Source organism: Sapajus apella, unplaced genomic scaffold (genome assembly GCF_009761245.1).
Source record: "Sapajus apella isolate SASKATOON/1434 unplaced genomic scaffold, GSC_monkey_1.0 scaffold95, whole genome shotgun sequence".
NCBI lineage: Eukaryota > Metazoa > Chordata > Mammalia > Primates > Cebidae > Sapajus > Sapajus apella.
The window spans coordinates 6,579,077-6,600,452 of record NW_022437035.1 but is presented as its reverse complement, the minus strand read 5'-3'; the positions used below and the strand labels follow the sequence as shown (position 1 = coordinate 6,600,452).

General features: G+C 58.8%; 1 protein-coding gene and 1 pseudogene across 1 annotated transcript; one reads left to right on the top strand and one right to left on the bottom strand.

Annotated features, from left to right (window-relative positions):
* The first annotated feature begins 3,467 nt into the window (after positions 1 to 3,467).
* LIF (LIF interleukin 6 family cytokine) lies at positions 3,468 to 20,296 on the top strand. Its single transcript, XM_032256853.1, has 4 exons — positions 3,468 to 3,639; positions 14,062 to 14,182; positions 15,839 to 16,017; positions 16,701 to 20,296. Exons 2-4 carry the CDS (start codon positions 14,164 to 14,166, stop codon positions 17,109 to 17,111), a joined length of 609 nt encoding a protein of 202 aa, XP_032112744.1. The 5' UTR covers positions 3,468 to 3,639; positions 14,062 to 14,163; the 3' UTR covers positions 17,112 to 20,296.
* LOC116535626 lies at positions 13,887 to 14,965 on the bottom strand (annotated as a pseudogene).
* Positions 20,297 to 21,376: the final 1,080 nt, after the last annotated feature.

The window sequence follows — 21,376 nt, the reverse complement described above, 5'->3', positions numbered from 1 at the left end:
CTAACACGGGGTTTCTTCCTGTGCTGCTTCCTCTGCCTGGAATGCTGCTTCCCATCCTTTTTGTCAAGTGAGCTCCTTCCTTGTCAGACCTCAGCTTGAGTTGCATCCTCAGCAATTCTTCCCACCTGTCCAGGGTCTGGGTCCAGGAACTTGGTTGCGCCATTCCTTCCGGCAGCACTCACTCTGTGTGATGTTAACACTCCCGACAGCATCTCCTATTAGCTCAGAGGATGGAGACCAAGTCTGCTTTGCTCCATGCTGTCCCTGCATCCACAGGTGCCTGGCACACAGTAGGCGCTCAAGGAGGAGCAGGACAGGCGGGGCCCTGCTTCCCAGCCCCAAGGAGAAGACAGAGGCCAGTGTGTCGCTGGGGGAAGCAGAGGCACCGAGGTGCGCACCAGGGAGCCCGCCCTAGACAGGTGCCACCCCTAGGCCTGGCCTGCTTCAGGCCCCGCCAACAGCAATGAGGCGGCCCTCACTTGTGTCTCCCTGCCTCAGCTGGGGGAAAGGGATTGCCTCAACCTCAGCTCCTGGGAAGCTGTGGGTGGGAGGTGGCAGACACCCAAAGCCAGGCATACTCTGGTTCCTGGAGCAGAAGGGAAGTGGGTACTGTGGCTGACGCTGGGGTTGCCCTCCGGGAGGGCAGAGGTTGGCCTGTGGAGGAAGAGCTGGGAAGCCCAGTGTGGCTGCCCCTGACCCCTGGCCAGCCCCACCTCCCCCGGCCCAGGAGGGGTGTCTGAGGCTGACTTTGAACTAGAGCACACCCTCTCCACAGGAAACAGATGAGGGAGCTTGACTCTTGGGAGGGGGTCTCAGGTGCACGGTCTGTGAGGACTTGTCACTCCCATAACATCACCTGAGGAGTCACTTTGCAGGCAACCCGAAACCACCACCTGCAGTCTGATTCCTCCCAAGCCCAGTTCCTGCAGACCCAGCTGCCAGGATCATCTCCTGGCTTAGTGGGTGCCCTGAAGCCAAACTCACCACTCTGCTGCAAACCGACACTTGCTTTCTGCTTCTCATTTGCCCCCACTGCAGTTCCAGAATCCCAGCCCATTGCCTTTCTCTCCCTCGGCCCTTCCTCTCCCATCCGTCACTCGGTCCTGTGGTTTCTCCCATATCCGTCGCTTGTAGGCCACTCCTCTCTCCATCGCCTGCCAGTCTGGCTCCCTGGACACAGAGTAAAAATATCGCTATCATCTTGTCTTCTCCTGCTGGCAAACCTTCCAAAACTCCCTCCTGTTCTAGTGCACAGAGCATCCATTCCAAACCCCTGGCTGCAGCACCTGAGGCCCCCAGCTCTCAGGCACGGCCCACTTTGCCAGGTCGTCTCTGCATTCGACCCACCTTCAGCTGCTCCCACCCCTGCACACAACCTGAGCTCCCTATTCCCCTCCACTCTTTCTCCCCTGCCCCTTTGGAGAAACAGGGTCTCGCTCTGTCACCCTGGCTGGAGGGCAGTGGCATGATTGTGGCTGACTGCAGCCTTGACCTACTGGGCTCAAATGATCCTCCCATCTAAGCCTCCTGGGTAGCTGGGACTACAGGCACGCACCACCATGCCTAACTTTTCAATTTTTTTGTAGAGACGGGGTCTTGCTATTTTGCCCAGGCAGGTCTCGAACTCATGGCCTCAAGCAACCTTCCCACATTGGTCTCCCAAAGTGCTGGGATTACAGGCATCAGCCTCTGCACCTGACCCCCTTCCCACTTCTTACATCCTCCTGCCCTTGGGGCTAAGCGCAGATGCCCCCACCTCTGTGATTCCCCACCCAGAGGGGTCTGTGGGCCTGCCCTGGTGTGTGGGTGGCTCTCAGAGTGCCACTGTGGAGCTTCCTTCAGCCACAGGTGGAACTGGGCCCCATCCAATCACCCTGCCACCCACAGCACGGACTTCGGCATGACGGGTCCCCACACTCATCCACTGTGATCCCCATCCACTGGGAGAGGCAGCAGGTTGGGGCCTTGTGAGCAACTACTTTGTTGCCACCACGTGAGCTGACGCTCTGCTAGGCACGTTTCCCCCAGGGGGACGAGGCCTTCAGAGCCTACAAACAAGTGTGTGCTCCACCCCCACCAACTCATATAAAGGACAAAGTGGTCACGGGCAGCGGTCCACTGGCACTGGGCTAAGGAAGAAAAAGAGACGCCGGTGTAGTCCAGCCGCCGAATCCGCGTGAAGCAGGGTTCTCTTTTCTTTGTTACGTTTTTTAGGGTGGCGGTCCAGGAGTCTCAGTTCACGCTGCACGGTGCACACGTGGGTTAAAAGTTCCCTAGGACAGCAAAACCACGGGAAAAGGCGGGGAGGGGTCCTGGTGCGTTTTGTTAATCTATGGAACGAACTCTTAGCCTGGAAACAGCAGAGCCAGGATGCCAACCCAGACTCCCTTGTCCTCTGTGACCTTAGACTCTTTGCTGCAGGTTTTCATGTGATTTTTTTCTTCCCAGGGATGAGTTTCAAATACTTTAGAATTATGCAAAAGGAGTCAGACCTCAGCCCCCTAGCTGGGTACCCTGCCCGGGCTAAGCCTCAGTTTCCCCTCTGTACAATGGGGCCAACTTGGCCTACCTCCCAGCTGTGAAGAAGATTCCCTGAGAAACACACAGGCACGATGTTGACGGCAGGGCCGTCCCTGAGCTGGTGTGGCCGAGGCTCTCTCTCTTATTTCCCCTTTCCCTCCTTAGTGGTTTTCTTTCTTCTCTCTTTGTCCCCATTCTGTCACCTGCCCTGCCTGCCGCCCACCCTCCACCCAAGGGCTGGGATGTGGGGTGCCCACAAAAGCCCTTTTTTCAGTGCAAAGGAAGGGTCACAGTCCATGCTCCTTTGGAGCAGGGAGGCCCTCCCAAGGCTGGCCGGGCTCCCTGCGTCTCAGGACGTCGGAGGGCTGGGCTCAGGGAGGGGCGAAGGTCTCTGAGGGAGGGGGTTGGGCAGGCGTGGCCCTGGAGCCTGTGTCGAGGGTGGATCAGATGGGCCAGGTGGTGCCCCAGGCTCAGAGGTGGGTGCTGGGGCAGGGAGTGGTGGCCTAGGAGGGGGCCTGATGTCTTGGAAGGGCTACAGCCCTGTGACTTTTGTGGGGACAGGGACAAGGGGAGGCTGGTTGTGCTGCACACGGCCTGTGGCAGGTCTGAGTCAAAACACCTAAGGCCGACCCCGGCGGTCATGCGGAGGGCTGCCCAGTCATCGCCTTATGCCGGCCTGGGTCACTCAGGCAGGCTGGGCGCGGCCCTGTCAGCTGTGACTCAGGCCCCAGCGGCCTCGCCACGCAGCACCGGGCAGGGGCATCGGGCACAAGGACCCCTCCTCCTCAAGTCCCGGCCCCGCTTCTCCCCTTGGCCACCCCAAAGACCCTGCTCCGACCTGTGTCTGGCACAGACTGGGTGGGAACCTGGGGCCCTCTGCACCTGCCGTCCCCAGCCGTTTGGCTGGGGGTGGGGGGTTGGGTGGAAGTGGGGGGAGCGTCAGGGCCACCCGGCTCTGGACGGGAAGTCAAGTTGGGGGCGGGGTGAGGAGCCAGCTCCAGAGAAGATTCAGCAGGAGAGGGAAGCAGAGGGGGCCTGGCCCCGAAGACGATGGTGTCCCACTGAAGACCTGGCAAACCTCTTTCCAGATCCGGAGGGGCGTGTGCAGGCACAGACCAGGTAGGCTTCTCCCAGGGCAGGGCCAGGGTGATGCCAGCCTCCAAATTTATCCTCCACCAAAGCCAACATCACTTACTCCCTTGTGGGGCAGGGGCATCTGGTGGCCTGCACACGCTCCAGGCCTCAGTTTCCCCTTCTATGCAATGGACATGGTGAGATACACCCCGAACATCTCTCTGAGGATGTCAAGAGAGAACGGATACGTAAGTGTCATATGGACATGTGAGGGTTTAAAGAGCATCGAAGGGTTAGAGGGCAGCGGTGAGGGCTCTGGACTCGGTGGCTGGAAGGAGGCCTGGATTTGAGTCCTGGCTGTGTGGGATCCTGGGGGACTCAGCCATCTGGGCGTTTTGAGTCCTGGATTCCCAGGGGATCCTCTCCCCCAGAGCAGTGCAGGGGGCCAAGGCTACCAAGCCCTGGGTTTGCTTTTGATGGAGAGCTGGTTCCTGTATCGGAGGCTCCCAGGGTGTGTGGTCTGTCAAGTTCAAGGCCCCTGTGCCTCTGGCCTTGGGCCAGTGCAGGACTTGACAGCTCTGTGCCTCACTCACTGTATACAATGGATCTAATCATGGCATCATGGTGGCGAGAAAGGAAAAATATAGGTAGAATCCTTGCAAGGAGGCTGGCATGAGAGGGGAAGGGGCTCCACCCTAATCTTGTCATCAGCAGTTCCCAAGGACTGGGGAGAGGCTTCTCGGGGGTGAGGAAACTGTCTCCAGAGCAGGCCAGTCCTGGGTCTGGAGGCTAGGGTCCCCTGGCAGCTGGGGTAGGGCGGGGGCCTGGGTTCTGCCCCACAAGTTCCTGGTTTATTTCACCTCTGTGGGTCTTAATTGTCTCCTCTGTAAAACGGCGGTTGTAATTCCCATTTGGAAGAATTTTGAGGACCTGTAAATGGGGCCCCAAGAAGCTGGGGAGAGGGGACATCCTGGGGGTCTGAGGGGAGTGGGAAGGGGCAGCAGGGCCAAGGGAGAATTTCCTCTTCTCCCCCTCCTCCTCCTCCTTCTCCTCCTCCCAGAGCCTCCACCAGGCAGAGGCACGTGGTCCTGGCACCCCCTTGTGGCCAGTCCTCAGGGCTTCCCCGGGAGATGCTGGACATGGCAGAGGCTCCTCTAGGACCCTCAGCGGTGTCCCCTTCTCCTGCCTTGGCCCGTATCTGCCCATCCTCCATTCTGAGCCTCAAGCATCCCCGCTCACTTCTGCAAATCCCCAAATGCCACCCTGCCTGGCCCTGGGGGAGGCCCTGGCTGCTGGGCCCTGGGGTTGGTGGGCCCGTGGTCTCGGGGCCTGCTGCCTGCTGGGCAGTGGGGGGCGCTGAAGCCCGTGGTTTGGAGCCAGGCTAGGTGGTTGGGCATCAAACATTGGGCTGGGAGCCCTGGAGCTGGACCCTCCCCCAGCCCTGGGCCCAGCTTTTCTGGGGTCCTGGGCCTCTCTCTCTATCCCCCACCACTGCTCCCCACTAAACACTTTTCAAAAAACCTTTTCTTTTTTTTTGATACTGAGTTTCACTCTTGTTGCCCAGGCTGGATTGCAATGTCTCCATCTCAGCTCACCACAACCTCCACCTCTTGAGTTCAAGCAATTCTCCTGCCTCAACCTCCTCAGCAGCTGGGATTACAGGCGTGCGGCACCATGCCTGGCTAATTTTGTATTTTTTTTTTTAGTAGACAGGGTTTCTCCATGTTGATCAGGCTGGTCTCGAACTCCCAACCTCAGGTGATCTGCCGGCCTTGGCCTCCCAAAGCACTGGGATTACAGGCTTGAGCCACTGTGCCCAGCCCCAAAGAATCTTTTCTAGACACTTCAGGACTCATGGACTTATCTAGAAAAGGAAACTGAGACTCTGAGAAGCTTCCTTCTGGAATTCTCACAAGCAGATCAGGACTGAAACCCAGGGTTTCCAGCTCCCTGTCTGGGAGTCCAAGAGAGGCTACCACTAGTCCACATACTATTGGGAATGTGCCACTAATTTGCTGTGTGGCCTTGGAAAAGCCACTTCCCCTCTCTGTGCCCCACGGCTAAGATAATATCCATAACACAGTTTGGTGTGTGGCTCATGCCTATAATCCCAGCATTTTGGGAGGCTGAGGCACGAGGATTGCTTGAGCAGGGGTGATTGAGGCTGCAGTGAGCTATGGTGGCACCACTGCACTCCAGCCTGGGCAACAGAATGAGACCCTGTCTCAAACAACAGTAATATCAATAACACAGAGGACGTTGCTGCCCTCATAGACTGACAGCACCGTTCCCCAATTTTGTAGACGAGGCCACCTGCCCGAGGTTCCACAGTTTGTAAGTGGCCGAGGTGGGCTTGGGGTCTGGCTGATTCCAGAGCCCACCTAGCCTCCTCCCCTCCATGCCACAGTCTCATCTCTTCTCTGAGCTTTTCCTTTACCTAGTGGGGACGCTGAGGCCAGCAGGGCCCAAGATGGGCCCTAAGTCCCCCGCCTGTACCCGGCAGGTGGGCCCTCTGAGGGTGGGGAGCTACAGGCCACCATCTTCCCTCTGCAAGGACCCCCTCCTGCTAGCCCTCTGGCTAGGGTGGACTTAAGGGAGACCGCAACAGCAGAGAGGCTCACGGAGACACCGGCTGTCTGGACAGCCCACCATGACACCAGGCTCGGGCGTTGGTCCCACCCAGAAAGGGAGGAGATGGAAACAGGGACAGGGGTGGGGTGGGGGCGGAGGCGAGGTTGGGCAGGAGATCAGAGTGGGATTGTGTCATGCAGTCCTGTGGCTGATAAGCCACCGGGCGGCCTGGCCCAGGCCGAAGGAGGGGCTCCCAGGGGAGTGACTCTGCGGGGACCCCCTGGGCCTGGCTGTTTGAACCACACCTGGGCCTCCCGGCTCCTGTTTTAGGGAGGCTGGGGTTAGGGGGCCAGGGTGGAGAGTTGGCTCCATTACACACTGTGTGACCTGGGACAAATCATTCCACTCTGTGAGTCTCAGTTTCCGAGTCTGTCCAATGAGGATTTAGATGCCTCCCTCAGAGAATGGGGGTTAGGACTGCAGCCCATAGGGGTTCTGGTGAGCACTTGGTAAAGCTTGGTTTTGTGGGCGGCAGGGGGTGGGGTGGGAGAGAAGCTCATGAAAGCCTTGGGGGTCTATGCCCAGGAAGGTCACTACTCTAGGCTGGGAGGCTCCTAGAGGTCTAGGGGATCCCAAGGGTGCAGGGCTGGTGGGGGACGGGTATGATGCCCCGGCTGCAAGACACAGAGGAAGGCCTGGCCCCTCCAATCACAGCTCCCACCAGCAGCTCCCCCACCTGCTCCCATCCCTCCCCTCACCCCAGGAAGCTCCCCCTTCCTTCTCTTCCCAGGGAAGAGGATGGTCCAACCTCAGCCAGGTCTCGCCTCTCCATCCTCCCCACCCAGTGGGATGGGACCAGTTTATTCTTTCTATGTCATCACAGTGGCCAGACCGGAGGCTCCCATCACCCCCCCACCTGCCATCCTCAGAACAATTCCGGAGGTTCCCCTGGGCGCTGGTTGGGGTCAGGGTGGCCCAGTGAGCTTGGCTGGGGAAGGGAAGGAGTGGAGGCTAGGCCCCACCTCTGCACGGCCAGTTTCAGGCTGAGTAGGTCCTCTGCCACTTCCTGTTCTGTTTATTGCCTCCGAGTCCAGGAAATCATTGAGCGACACATCCCCCTTTTGCCCCCCAGCCCCTCGATTATTCAAAAGGGGCCGCGGTGATCTCTCTCTTTTGGAAAACCCAGTGGGAGAAGAAAGCTGTCAGCTCGGCTCTGACATCAGCCTTGTCCCTGTGCCAAGAATCCGGGTGGCCAGGGTGGTGTGGGGAGGAGGGGCTGGGACGGGGCAGGGAGGAAGCCAGCTGCTGGTGGCCCCTGTGACGTGAGGCTGCCGCATGGTTCCCAAGGGCGGGGGCTGGAGGGCGAGGAGCAGGGATTGTTGGAGACACGCTGGGGCACACGCAGGTTTGGAGGCTCAGGAACGCACGCGTGCATGTCCAGGGTTAGGCTTCCCCGCTCACTGAGCCCTCGTGCTCAGCAACCCACAGTCCCACACAAACTCACGCAGACACAAGGCCAGACACACAGTGGCACTGGCTTCATGCCCATGGGCACGCACGCGCACACACACATATAGTCACACCACCACACTGAAGATTCACAATAGCAGCCAGAGATGGGCACCGTCTAGCCTGCTCTCAGTCACACAAAGCAAGCAGTACAAGCAGATCTGCACACACGCACACAAGTGCACACACACATACACCCAGGACCAGACTCAGGCATGCACAGACACAAAGGCACTCACTACACACACACGCACAGGCAAATGCCCAGTCAGAACCAGACAGACAGACTCAGCCTCATCCCAGGGCCACTGGGAGGCCAGTGTGTGCCCGCTACTGCAGGCTGGGCCTGTTCGCCTCGGGCTGCCCTGGAAAGGCGGCTGTGGCCACTGTCTCTTCCTGCACCCTGCGGCGAGGATGAAAGTCTCCCTGGTAGAGTAGGAAAGAAAGACCTGTGACTGTCCTGGGCTCCGCCCAGGTGGGACGGGGCAGGGCAGAGAGCCCAGGGGTCTGAGGCTGCGGAAGGGAGTGGATAGTGGGAGGCTGGGCTCTGGGAGCATTTAGTCTTTGTCACGGCCCAGGGAGCTGCCAGGTCCCCCACGTTGAGCACCTGCCCTGCCCCGCCCCACCCTGTCCTGTGGCACCTCTGGCCCATTCCAGAGCTGGAAGGGAAGTCAGGAACCCCGTGGAACACTGCTGAGTGACCCTGGGCAAGTCACTCCTCAGCCCCTCTGGGCCTGGCTTTCCACATCGATACTGGCGGCTTGCAAATGTTTTGGACTGCCACCCACAGTAAGAAATACATCGCACCTTGCAACCAGATGAGGATGCAGACACTGACACACACAGGCAACAGGAAAAACAGTTTCATGGAGCAGTCCTCGCCCTGGCTCGGGGCAATGCCAGGTGATTTCGCTATTCCATTTCCTTTTTGAAAGTGTTGGTGGCAACCCTCTAATTGAATCCATGACCCACGAAGAGGCAGAGGCCTTCGGTGTGAAAACACTGCTCTCTCTACATCTGGCTGCAACGGTCTTGGGCTAGTTCGAGATTCAGGGGGAGCCTGGGGAGGTAAAAGTGCTGGCAGAGTCTCAAAGTCCATGCTCACTAAATGCTGCTGGCCAGGATAGACAGCAGCCCATTTTACAGAGCCCTGGGGAGACTGGCCAGGCCTCTGGCCCTGCCAACGATCGGGGCGTCGTGGGCTGCTGCTTCCCTTGCAATTTTTATCAGAAATGAAGAAAAAAAATGCAATCACTCTGATTCACCTCCAGGGGGTTGATTCCTGACATATTTGGTCGGGAAATGTCAGGGTGATGATGGTGACAGTTGGCGGAAGGCCAGGGTGGCTTCTGGCTTCTCCTCGGCCCTGGGGAGATACTGCTGGTCACTGCCAGAGACTGGATCAGGTGAGGGTGAGAAAGGGCAGGCGATAGGTCCCTTGCCTGGGCCTCAAGAGTCCCCAGAAGACAGCTGGGCTCTCCAGGGCCCATAGAGGGGGGTGTTACTGCTTATTTCCACGTCACCAAGGCTCTGAGATGCTACCCACTCTCCCAAAACCTACACCAAGCTGCATGAACTGAGAGGACCCAGGAGCCACCTGCTGCTCTGCCTCTCAGGCTCCAGTGCACTGACCATGGGACCCAGCCCCTGACTCGCTCTGGGGTTCAAGCTCCTTCTGCGGCCACAACCAGATCTGATTAGAAAGGCTCCCAAGTGTTAGCGTTTATCCGCATTTCCCAAGTAACATCCCCATGACTGCCCCACAAAGCTGTTAATGACAGCAACCTCATTTTCAGAGGGGGAACTAAGGTTCTGAGAGAGGAAGCCCGTTGCCACGGGCCATATAGCTGGTGGGTGGGGCTGGTGGGATCTGAACCCCCTCCCCTGGGTTGAGAACAATGGAGGCATGGTCCACTGGGGGCATCACATTCTTACTCCTCAAGCACTGAAGAGTGCGGTGCTCTTGCCTTTTTGGCCAGGATGCCCAATTGCCTGGGCTGTGCCAGGCATTCCTGAGCTTCCCCCGTCTGCTCTGGCATCCCCTCACCAGCCCTGGGCCTGGGACCCACCTTCTGGCCCCCGCACCCCCCCACCGGCCCCCCCATCCCCCCACCGCTTCCTCCCTAGGCCCACCTGAGGACTCTGTTCATTTCCCAGGTACCAACATCAGGGCAACAGGCTGAGAGCCACTGCTGCTGGGGTTTTCAGAAAACTGAGATCATAGCTTAGAGGATAGAGAAGGAAGGAGGGAGGCCAGCCTGGGCAGCTGGGGGTGCCCGGAGCGCTGTTTCTGGGTCACTGGTCTTGGGGAATTCCCCAATGCCCGGAGAGCTGCTTACCTGGTGAGTAACCGCTGCTGGCTGCCCACACAGAATGCCTGACTGTGACCTCCCACCCCACCCCTGCCCATGCCACTGCCATGCTGCCCTCTCTCCTGAGAGCCCTAGGGTCCAGGAAAGAGACAGACAGGCAGGGGGCTGGCCCCCACCCCCGCATCCCCCCCCAACCCCGGAGCTCTGCAGGGGGCGGCTGGTGATTCAAGCCCCTCAGAGCTGAGCTATGTCTCCTTCCTTCTCAGATGGGGCCTGGGGGTGAATCAGCTTCTGGGGGCGGTGAGGCCAGGTCAGCTGCAGTCCTCAGATCAGGCTTGGGGTGGGGGTGGCGAGGGGCCAGGAAAGGGGCTGGGGGGAGTGAGCACACTGCCCTGCCAGCCCCTCCCACAACCTGTCTGATCTTTCTGGGGCACCCTTGAAGCTGGAGGCTATGTGGTTATCTTGCCTTGATTTACCATCAGCAGAGGCTTGAGAGGTCTTGCTCCTGACCAGTGTTCCCCGCTCAGCCCCCTGGGGTGGATCCAAGTGTCCCCATCTGTCAAATGGGGACAAGAACCCCTGCTCCACAGGGAAATGAGCACATGGGTGGGATATGCGCAGAGGCGGCTTGCTGGGTGCCCAGAACCGTGCTGAGCCCTGAGCCCTCACAGCAAACCCACAATGATGATACCATTATTCCCATTTTACAGATGAAGAAACTGAGGCCAGGAAGTGGCAGTCACTTCCCCAAAGTCACTCAGCTCATAACTGGCAGACCCAAACCTCCAATCTGGTTCTAAACGAGGCCAGAGTCCATGCTTCAAACCATCAGACCTCTCCTTTCCACAAGAGGCTTGGCCCTGACAGTTTTTTTAAACCGTAAAATGCTTTCAGAAAATACTTACCCTCTATTCATTTCAGGGTATAACCCTGAGCCAGGTGCTGTCAAGAGTACAAGTGAGTCTCAGACCCCCTCCAAGCTCCCAAAGATTAGGGAATAAGACTCATCCCCACTTGAAACAAGAGCAGGAAGGACAAGGCTGATGTCAGCTGGTCAGGGCTGTGGGAGGGAGGGGAGGCTTCCTGGAGGAGGGTGGCCCAAGCTCACCTGCTATGCCCTTCGCCCCCCTTGGAGCAAGAGGCGCTGCAGAGATTGCTGTGGCCTGTAAGACGGAAGGCTGGGTTCCAGACCTGGCTCTGTTATTAACTCTTTGTGTGAGCCACACAAAGTGTCTTCACCTCTCTGAGCCTCAGTTTCCCCATCAGAAAAATAAACAGCTGTGACATTCCAGGAGAGACTTGTGGATGGCGGGTAAAAATCAGCAGGAAGTGAGCATGTGTTAGGGGGTGCACTCACTTCCTGGAGAGCAATGATGAGTTGGATGGCACAGTCACCTGGAGACAGAACTCCTGGGTTCTGTCAGGGGGTCCCATGTGGCCAGGACTGTTCCCCTTACCCTGAGACCGGTCACATCCCTGGCAGGCCCCATCTGCAGGAGCAGGACAGGCTGTGGATGAAGTCACAGCTGGAAGGGGCCGGGCTGGGGCTGCCACTCCAGGGTGGGGCCTGGGGTCGTGACCCTGGGAGCAGGCAGCCAAGAAGGGAGGATGCCTTCTGTGAGGGAGCGAGCTGGCCGGGGGCGGGGAACACACACACACAGCATAGAGAGGGAGGGAAGAAAACAAACTCCGAGAGACCAAAGTGGGCCTGGAGCGTAGCCTGGGCGGCCGATTTCTGGGGGGCCGCTGCCACGTTGCAGGCGGCACACGGATTTGCGGCTCCGAGATCCTGCCGGGCCTTCCCTCCAGAGGCCCAGTGCAGGCGGTACCTGGACATGGACAGGAGGGGGAGGCTGGGCCTGGGGCGCCGAGGGGCCCAGAGCACTTGGGGAGCACAAACCAAGTCAGGTACAGTGAGGGGAAACTGAGGCACCGGAAGGGGTCAGTCAGGGCTGGGGTGAAGTGGCCCTAGTGTCAGTGTCTTCTAGACCCTGTTCTCACTTCCTGTTCCCTGTGGGGTGGGGTTGAGATTAAACAGTGATGGGGGTGGATTATAGGGCCGATCTGGGGTCTGGCTTGCCAGAGGGCGTGCGAGGACCTGCAGGTCCGCATGGAAGGAGGCAGAGGAGACACTGGATGTAGGGGTGGCCGCAGGAGAACTCTTGAGCCTAGCGAGACTCAGGCCAGGCAACGGGGGTTTGATAGGTGGAGGCCACAGTGAGCCTTTGGTCACATGGATTTGGGGTCCAGGTCAGGAGAGCCAGGCTGAGTCAGGTGACAGGGGTCTGGGTGATGTGGGATGGGACTAGGGCTGGGGCAGAGCTCATGTGCTCCTAGTGGTCAGGTCCTTGTGTGGGAGATGCTGGGGGAGGGGTAAGAAGAAGGGTTGAGTTGGGGTGTCCCGGGACATGGGGCTGCCTGAGCCAGGCCAGGGCGGGTGCGTCTCCTGGTAGTGTACAGGACCCCAGAGCAAGTATACAGGAGCAGTAAGTGCCAGGTAGGGCCCTCCATGGCCCATCAAAGAAGAGATAAGGTGTGGAGGGGGGGCAGGAAGGAGGAAGGAGAGCCAGTCCGGGAAGTGCCAGCTGGGATGGGCAGTTTTATCACCTCACATCCGAGGCCCTGCGGGGGCGGGGGGACGACAAGAGCCTAGATAAGGCAGGGTGTGCATGTGGTGGGGAATGGCAGCAGGCACCAGGGCTCGTCCTGGCACGATGAAGGAAGAACACGTGGCTGGGCAGGTCCAGGATGTGGCAAGAGGCAGGAGCTGGGGGCACGGAGGATGGGAGAGGGGGCGGTGGGGCCCGGGCGAGGCTGCAGGAGCTCCCTAGCCTTGGAAAACCAACTCACACACCTTGATCTCAAGTCAGGATCAGGCGGGAGGGCTGGGAAGGGGCCCCAAGGGACTGAATCATCTTCTGGTACGGGGGTCCCCTGGCAGCTTTGGGGATGGATGCTGTCTGGCCAGCATTTCCCCATCTCATGGGGTGTATATGTTTGTACTTTTCTGATGCCCTTCTTGGAGGTGTCCCTGTGCTCATTCTGCCCTGCTCCCCACTAGTCCTTCCTGCCCTTCCCCATTCATAAATCACCTGGCCTCAGAAGACGCCAGAACATGTGACACCGCCTTAGAGCCTCTAGAAGCACCTTTTGGGGACCTCCATTATTCTCTGAGGCTGAGGTCCAAGGGGCTTCCAAGGCAGGTCTGGGAGGGACCAGTAACTTCTCAGTTCCCGCAGCCATCCCTCAGCCTCCGGAGGAGGACACTGGTTCCGATTTCGACAAGCCTCTCTCCATCCCACTTCAGAATGGAAATTCTGGACCACCTTCCCAGAAGCACCTTCCCAGAGTGTCCCCCCAGAACAGAGTCACCGCCACCCCCACCCCATTCTTCCTAGCTCCTTCCCCAGTTCCTTCCCCAGTCTCACAGGTACAGTGGTCAGCAGGGCCGGCACACTGGTGGTGGTGGAAGACCTGACCCTCTAGGGCCCTCAGAGCCCCGGGGAGCCCAATGGCAATGGGCAGATTGGAGGAGGCTACCTCTGGGGTGGCTTCCAGCGCCCATGTTTAGTTCCACTTTATGACCGTCTAAAGTCCACGCCGGCCGCAGGCCCCTCCTCCTGGAGTCTCCTTCTCAGCCAAGCCCCAGCCCGCCTCCTCCCACTGCCCCCCTAAAGCCCCCCAACCAGAGGGCGCAGGGGGCAGCCTTCATCTGCTAGTCCAGACTCGCTACCTCCCCAAACCCAGGTGAGTCAGGGCCGTCTGGAGCGCCCACTGCTGGGACCCCTGCTGACTCGGCCAGGGGCCCCCTCCTGGCAATGCCCATCTTCAGACAACTCCTGGGACAAGCCAGGCAGGAAAACCACAGGGCGTTTTGTCGAAGCCTTCATTATAATTTTATCAATCAAATTCTTAGAAGAGGGAAAAAGTCTGTTCTCCCCACCCTCCCCCCTCACTCGTCCCCCCCCCCTTCACTCTCACTTTCTTCCATTCATAATTTCCTATGATGCACCTCAAACAACTTCCTGGACCGGGGATCCCGGCTAAATATAGCTGTTTCTGTCTTACAACACAGGCTCCAGTATATAAATCAGGCAAATTCCCCATTTGAGCATGAACCTCTGAAAACTGCCGGCATCTGAGGTTTCCTCCAAGGCCCTCTGAAGTGCAGCCCATAATGAAGGTCTTGGCGGCAGGTAAATACACCCGCCCCGCGCCGGCTTCGCGTCCCCGCTGCGGGGCGCAGCGGCAACTTGGGGCGTTTGGCAGCGCGAGCCGGACGCCCACCCGCCGCAGACACACGGACACTTGGGGCGCCCGCGCAGCCACCAGAGGCGCTGGGTGGCGGCCCAGAGCGAGCGCGGGCACATGGTCCCCAGCGCTGCACGCCCGCGGCAGGTTGGCGGCGAGGGAGGGGGCACCGAGCCTTCCTCCTCCTCCTCTTCCTCCCCCTCGCCTTCTCTTCCTCCTCCTCCTCCTCCTCCTCCTCCTCCTCGCTCCCGCCGCTCTCGCTGGCTGCTATTCCCTCTGCGCTTTCTCCCGGATTCACTCTCCCTCTCTCTTTTTCTTTTCTTTCTTTCTTTCCGCTTTCTCCTTTCCAACCGCGGTCCCGGGCTGCTCCCAGGGAGGGGCACGGGCGGCGAGCAGCTTGCAAACTCCGGCCTGGGACGGGAGCAGGTGCCGCCTCCATCTGCTGGTGTCTGGAAAGCGTGTGGTCTGCGCTAGGTGAGATATAGGGGTGTGGCCCCCCCCTCCAGCAGCCACCCCGGGGCCTCAGCACTGCCTGGGGATGCTGGGTCGAACCGGGGACGAACTTGAGGCTGCCCCCGTCCCCTCTGTCCCAGCATGGGGGGTCCGGGGGAGGTCTCCAGCTTCACTTACTCGCTGACCCCAGCCCCCACCACCTTCAGGTGCTTCTGCGGAGCCCTGGAAAGGCGTCTAAGGGGACCAAGGGGAGTGGGGCTCTCAGGCCCCCCTGGGGGAGGGGCAAGCCGGGACTTGTCGGGACAGCTCCCAGCTCTCCAGTCACCTTTCACTTTCCTTCCTCCCCGCCCACCCGGCTGCCTGTGACCTTTTGCCTTTTCTGTCTCCTGGTGCACCATTTCCTCTCCCTCCCTGAGCCCGTGTGTTGAGGGGGAGGGGAATCCCCGGGACCAGGGACAGCAATATGAGTCGGGAGAGGGCATGGAGTCAGAGGCTGTCCAGAGCTGGGGGGCGGACAGAGAGTTTTGAATGATGGTTTGGGGATGGAGACTGGGGACAGCCAGAGAGAAATGGGGTGAACTTGAGCACCCTAGTTGGGGGACACTAGGGAAGGGCAGAGATAGAGGGCGATGTGGGGTGGAGGCAGAATTAGGGGCAATTGGCCCGGGGAGCCAGAATCAAGTGGCAGGTTTGGGATCGAGAGGAGGGTCAGCGGAGGACTCCTCCCCACTCGCTCATGCCCCGTGGTCCCTCTGGGTGCCTGGCTTGGGAGGTGTGGGCTGCAATGGGCAGGAAGCCCTGCTGAGGAACCTGGGCCACCCCTCCAAGTGGGAACAGAGGGATCTCCTTTCTCCTGGCACCTGCTGGGCCTGGGGCCTGGTGCCTTCCAGCCAGAGGGCCAAGGGGACTTAGGGTCTTTGCCTTCCTGAGGGAAAGGGTGGGATGGCCAGGAGTCCCTCCTGGGCTCTGCACCCTGCCGGTGGAAATGGCTTGTGTCTTGCCACTTCGTCTTTCTGTCATCTCTGAAGAGAGCAGAGAGAGCTAAGGTAGAGAGAGGGCGCCCTTGCTGGACCTCCATCCAGTGTGCCATGACCCCAGGCCACCCTTTCCTGACTTCCTACTCATGGCTTCTTCCTGCTGGTCCCCAGGAGTTGTGCCCCTGCTGCTGGTTCTGCACTGGAGACATGGGGCGGGGAGCCCCCTCCCCATCACCCCTGTCAACGCCACCTGTGCCATACGCCACCCATGTCACAACAACCTCATGAACCAGATCAGGAGCCAACTGGCACAGCTCAATGGCAGTGCAAATGCCCTCTTTATTCTCTATGTAAGTTACCCCTGGGATACTGAGGGGGGATGGCAGGGAGAGGGCTTGTAAATGTCATTAAGGGCTGTCCTGATCTGGGTTGAGGGGACCTTTTGGGGCTGGAAGGAGAGAATGGGGAGAGGGCTTGATTAAACCACCCACAGACTCCTGGCACTTCCTGCCTACACTTCCTTAGGGAAGCTTCCCCAGGGTGCCCCAGTTATCGAGGACGCTTCTTGTCTCGTGATTGCTCTGCTGCATGGAGCAAGGGAGAGAGGGGAAATGAGCATGAGGAACCAGGGGGGTGCGGCTGAGAGGCAGTGGGCTGCGGGTGCCGGGTGTGGAGGGTGCCCCGGAACAGCGTGAGTGCAGGTATGGAAGTGCTTGTGTGAGGTGCCCCAGCTGGGGCAAGACACCGAGTTTTCCTGTCTTAGGGTGGTGATGATGGTGACGATGACCGCTTGCATGGCTCAGGCTTCGATCTTTAGCAAGAGCACTCACACTAGAGTTACTTTTGGCTCTCATGCCAATTCTAGATGCTTACAGGGCAAGAATTATGCCCTCTAAGCATAATTCCCCATGTACTATGTGGGTCCCCATGTACTATGTGGGGAAACTGAGGTTCAAGAGCTTGCTCAGAGGGTTGGCGGAAGGGCTGGGACACAGACCCCTGACTCCCACATCACTTCCCCTCTGCCCCTCAGTACACAGCCCAAGGGGAGCCATTCCCCAACAACCTGGACAAGCTGTGCGGCCCCAATGTGACGGACTTCCCGCCCTTCCACGCCAATGGCACGGAGAAGGCCAGGCTGGTGGAGCTGTACCGCATAGTTGTGTATCTTGGCACCGCCCTGGGCAACATCACCCGGGACCAGAAGATCCTCAACCCCAGCGCCCTCAGCCTCCATAGCAAGCTCAACGCCACCGCTGACATCCTGCGAGGCCTCCTTAGCAACGTGCTGTGCCGCCTGTGCAGCAAGTACCACGTGGCCCATGTGGACGTGACCTACAGCCCCGACACGTCGGGTAAGGACGTCTTCCAGAAGAAGAAGCTGGGCTGTCAGCTCCTGGGGAAGTATAAGCAGGTCATCGGCATGTTGGCCCAGGCCTTCTAGCAGGAGGTCGTCAAGTGCACAGTGAACTGAGGGATCTCAGGATTGGTGTCCAAATGTGGGGGCCTGTCCTAGGGTGGCCAGGACCCAGGGCATCACCAAATCCAAACAGGGGCTGCTGGCAGACCCCGAGGGTGCCTGGCCAGTCCACTCCATTCTGGGCTGGGCTGTGATGAAGCTGAGCAGAGTGGAAACTTCCATAGGGAGGGAGCTAGAAGACGGCGCCCCTTCCTCTGGGAGACTGTGGACTGGGGAGCGCGGGCTAGACTTCTGCCTCTGCGTTTCCCTTTGGCCCTTTGCTGGCTTTGTGCAGTGAGCAAACTACACAAGTCAACTACAACAGCCCTGACCACAGGGTAAGACAGCAGGGCCCAGGGGCGTGGACCAGCCCCCAGCAAATGATCACCATCTGTGCCTTTGCTGCCCCTTAGGCAGGGACTCAGGTGGGCCAGAGGGGCTAGGACCCCAAAGGACTCCTTGTCCCTTAGAAGGTTGGTGAGTGGAAGATAGAGAGGGGCCTCTGGGATTGGAGGCTGTCTTCTTTTGAGCATGATCAAAGAACTTGGGCATAGGAACGGTCAAGCAGAAGTTTCTAGAAGGAGGTCACTGGCATTCAGGCTCTCAGGGAGCCAGAGAAGCCACCTTCAGGCCTGGGAAGGAGGACGTTGGGAGAAAGAGACGCCCTGAAAGCCTTGGTGGGTTCTTCCTTCTCTTCCCCGCCGTCTTCCCTGCAGCCTGGCATGGCCAGGGTCTGGTGGCTGGACCTGGAGCAGGTGTTTGTGGTAGGGCAGGAGCAGGTTGCTAAGTCAGGTGTAGAGGTTCTGACAGATCCAGAGTCTTCCTCTGGGTGAGAGTCTGTAAAGAGTAGCTCAGAGTAGTAGTGCACATCTGAGGCCCCGGGAGGCCTTGTGAGGTCACACAGAGGTACTTGAGGGGGACCAGAGGCCGTCTCTGGTCCCCAGGGCAAGGGGACAGCAGAACTTGAGGTCAGGGTCTCAGGGAACCCTGAGCTCCAAGTGTGCTGTGCGTCTGACCCGGCATGATTTCTATTTATTATTATGTCCTATTTATATTAACTTATTGGTGCTTTCAGTGGCAAAGTTAATTCCCCTTTCCCTGGTCTCTACTCAACAAAATGTGATGGCGGCTCCTGCACGGGCGCCGCGGCCAGGACGTAGCAGAGCCTGGCCTGGAAGTCAACGATGTTACAAGTGGAATAAGCCTTATGGGTGAAGCTCAGAGAAGGGTCGGATCTGAGAGAATGAGCAGGGGAGTGGGGGGCCCGGATCCACCCCCATCTGCTGTTGTGCCTTGCTTTTGGGTATTAGGGTCCAGGCTGCAGGGGCTGGGCCGGTTTGTGGAGAGGCCGGGTGCCTTACTCTCTTGGTTCCAGGAGTCTGTATTCTCAGGCACAGTCACATTGTGTTGCGAGGGGCATCGCTCCTGGTTGAAATTGTGCCCCTAGAGCAGTGGGCAAGGCAGTCCTGGTGGCCCACCTTGTCCCTGTTTCTGTGTCCCCATGCTGCCTCTGAAATAACGCCTTGCAACAATCCTGTCCCAGCACCCAGTCGGGAAGCGCCTCGGGTGGCTGGACACCCACAGAGGGCGCAAGGGCCTGGCTGGGCCAGACCCTGGGAAGGTGGGGTAGACTGGGGGATCAGCTGCCCACTGCTCCCAAGAGGAGGAGAGGGAAGCTGGAGACGCCTGAGACTCAGACCAGGAAGCTGTGGGCCCTCCTGCCCCACCTCCGGCCCACTCCCACCCATGTCTGGGCTCCCAGGCAGGGAACCCAATCCCTTCCTTTGTGCTGGGGCCAAGCAAGTGGGGAAACGCCCTCCAGCCTTAGAGCAGGGGAGGGAGGGAGGCAGCCGAGTTGGGGCAGCTGCTCTGAGCAGCGTTCTGGCTTCTTCTCAAACCCTGAGTGGGCTGCCGGCCTCCAAGTTCCACCAACAATGATGCTACTAATTATGGTACTTTTCACTCACTTTGCACCTTTCCCTGTCGCTCTCTAAGCACTTTACCTGGATGGCACGTGGGCAGCGCGTGGGCTGGTCCTGAGGCCTGGGGTTGGGGAGGAGGGTGCGGCCGGGAGTTGTCCATCTGTCCATCCCAACGGCAAGACAAGGATGTGGCTCTTGAGATGTGGGTCACACTCTCCCTTGTCCAGGATTCAGGGGCTGCCTCCCCTTCCCTGCTCCATCCGGCTTGGCTTGGGCTGGCTGCACTCCCCCAAGACGGGCTTCAAGAAAGACAAACTCGTGTAAAAGCCAGAGTTGCTGATTCCACCCAGAGCCTGCTGGCTCGCCCATCACCTCATCTCCCTGTGGACTTGGGTGTCCTGTGCCAGGCCCACCTGGTGGCCCTGGCTCCCAGGCAATCTCCTGGCCAGCCTGGACTTGGCCCAGAGGTGCCCATCCTCAGTGCTCCCTTCAGAACCCCTCCAGCAGCTCGGCATCCACTGCGATCAGCATCACTGAATCACAGAGTCTTTGCATGAAACAGCTCTGCCGGGCCGGGAGCTGTGCTTCTCTTCCCTTTACATCTGCTGGCGTGGACCATACCCAGGGCTGGGCCGGAGGAAGAGAGAGGGATGGGCTTTTTGTAGTTTACCAAGAGAGAAGTCTCTGGGCCCTTATTTATTATTTAAACATTTAAACAAAAAAGCACTGTTAGTTTACTTGTCTCTCCTCCCGCTCCTCCCCATCCTCCCCATCCTCCCCATCCTCCCCATCCTCCTCCTTGTCCCTGACTTGGGGCACTTCCACCCTGACCCAGCCAGTCCAGCTCTGCTTTGCCAGCTCTCCAGTGTAGACATAACGTGTGGGGTGGGAGCCCTGGGACCCGGGAGGTAGCCTGTCCCTGCAGATGGTACAGATGTTCCTGCCTTAGAATCATCTCTAGTTCCCCAAACCAACCCCGGCATCCAGCCTTCAGTCCCACCCACGTGCTAGCTCCGTGGGCCCCCCGTGCGGCCCTAGGGGTTTCCCTCCTTCCTTTCCACTGAAAAGCACTTGGCCTTGGGTGACAAATTCCTCTTTGATGAATGTACCCTGTGGGGATGTTTCATACTGACAGATTATTTTTATTTATTCAATGTCATATTTAAAATATTTATTTTTTATACCAAAGGAATACTTTTTTTTTTTTTTTAAGAAAAAAAGAGAAATGAATAAAGAATCTGCTCTTGGCTAGCTCTCTGGAGTGTACTGATATGGGGAGATGGGCTGGAAGGGCCTGAACTGTCCCTGTCCTGGGTACCAGCCAAGTGGGACTAGGCGAAGGATAGATGAGGGTGTGGGGAGCGGGGGCACCTGGCGTCGGTGGGGGGAGTTAGGTGGAGTTTTAGCCAAGGCAAAACAAGGTGGATGGTGTCTAGATCATGGGGTGACACCAAGGAAAGAGATGGATTGCTCAGAGGTAAAGGGGGTGCTGGGTGTGGTGGCTCATTCTTGTAATCCCAGCACTTTGGGAGGCTGAGGCAGGTGGATCGTTTGAGCCCAGGAGTTTGAGACCAGCCTGGCCAACAGGACAAAACCACGGCAAAATTAGCCAGACGCTGTGACGTGTGCCTGCGGCCCCAGCTACTCGAGGTGCTGAGATGGGAGGATCCGTGGAGGCTGCACTACAGCTTGGAGGACAGGCTGTCTCAAAAACAAAGTCAAGAGGGGGCCGTGGGATCTCAGCTCGTTCCCTCCCAACTCCTCACTTAATCTCATGGAAGCCCCAGGAGTATCAATCCCCACATACTAGAAGAGGAAATCGAGGCTTAGAGCCATGAGACCACATGCCCAGGGGCACCCGAAATGTTTAGGGCCAGTTAGCGCCACTCCTTCCCCTCCAGCTCTGGTGATCGTTCCCCGACATGAGACTTCGAGGAGCTGGAAGATACCAGCTGCCCAGGTCTCTGTCGCCCAGAAATGGCCCGTTGACCATCCAGAGGGACATAACAGGACAAGCCCAATTGCTCCAGCGCAGGAGGGGACAGGTGGTCCTGCTCAGAATCACATGGGACACTGGGGCCAGAACCAAGGAGGACTCTGTCTGCCCTGATGGCTTCCCCATCGGGATTTCAGGGCCTGAGCGGCTCTCCCACAGTGGACACTGCCGTCCCTCCTCCTGCTTCCCATTTGGGAACCAAACCCCCTTCCACTGTGACCTTCTTCCCAGCTGCCTGTGATCCCTTCCTGGGGGGATTCAAGGTCAGAACTGGGAAGTCACAGATACTGAAACTCTGGAGTGGCCCCAGATGTCGCCCTGTGCTTTGCTCT

Bases quoted from the DNA above. Each gene is read 5' to 3' on its own strand.
- LIF (XM_032256853.1), top strand. The intron at 16,018-16,700 runs GTAAGTTACCCC...TCTGCCCCTCAG, and splicing joins ATGCCCTCTTTATTCTCTAT to TACACAGCCCAAGGGGAGCC.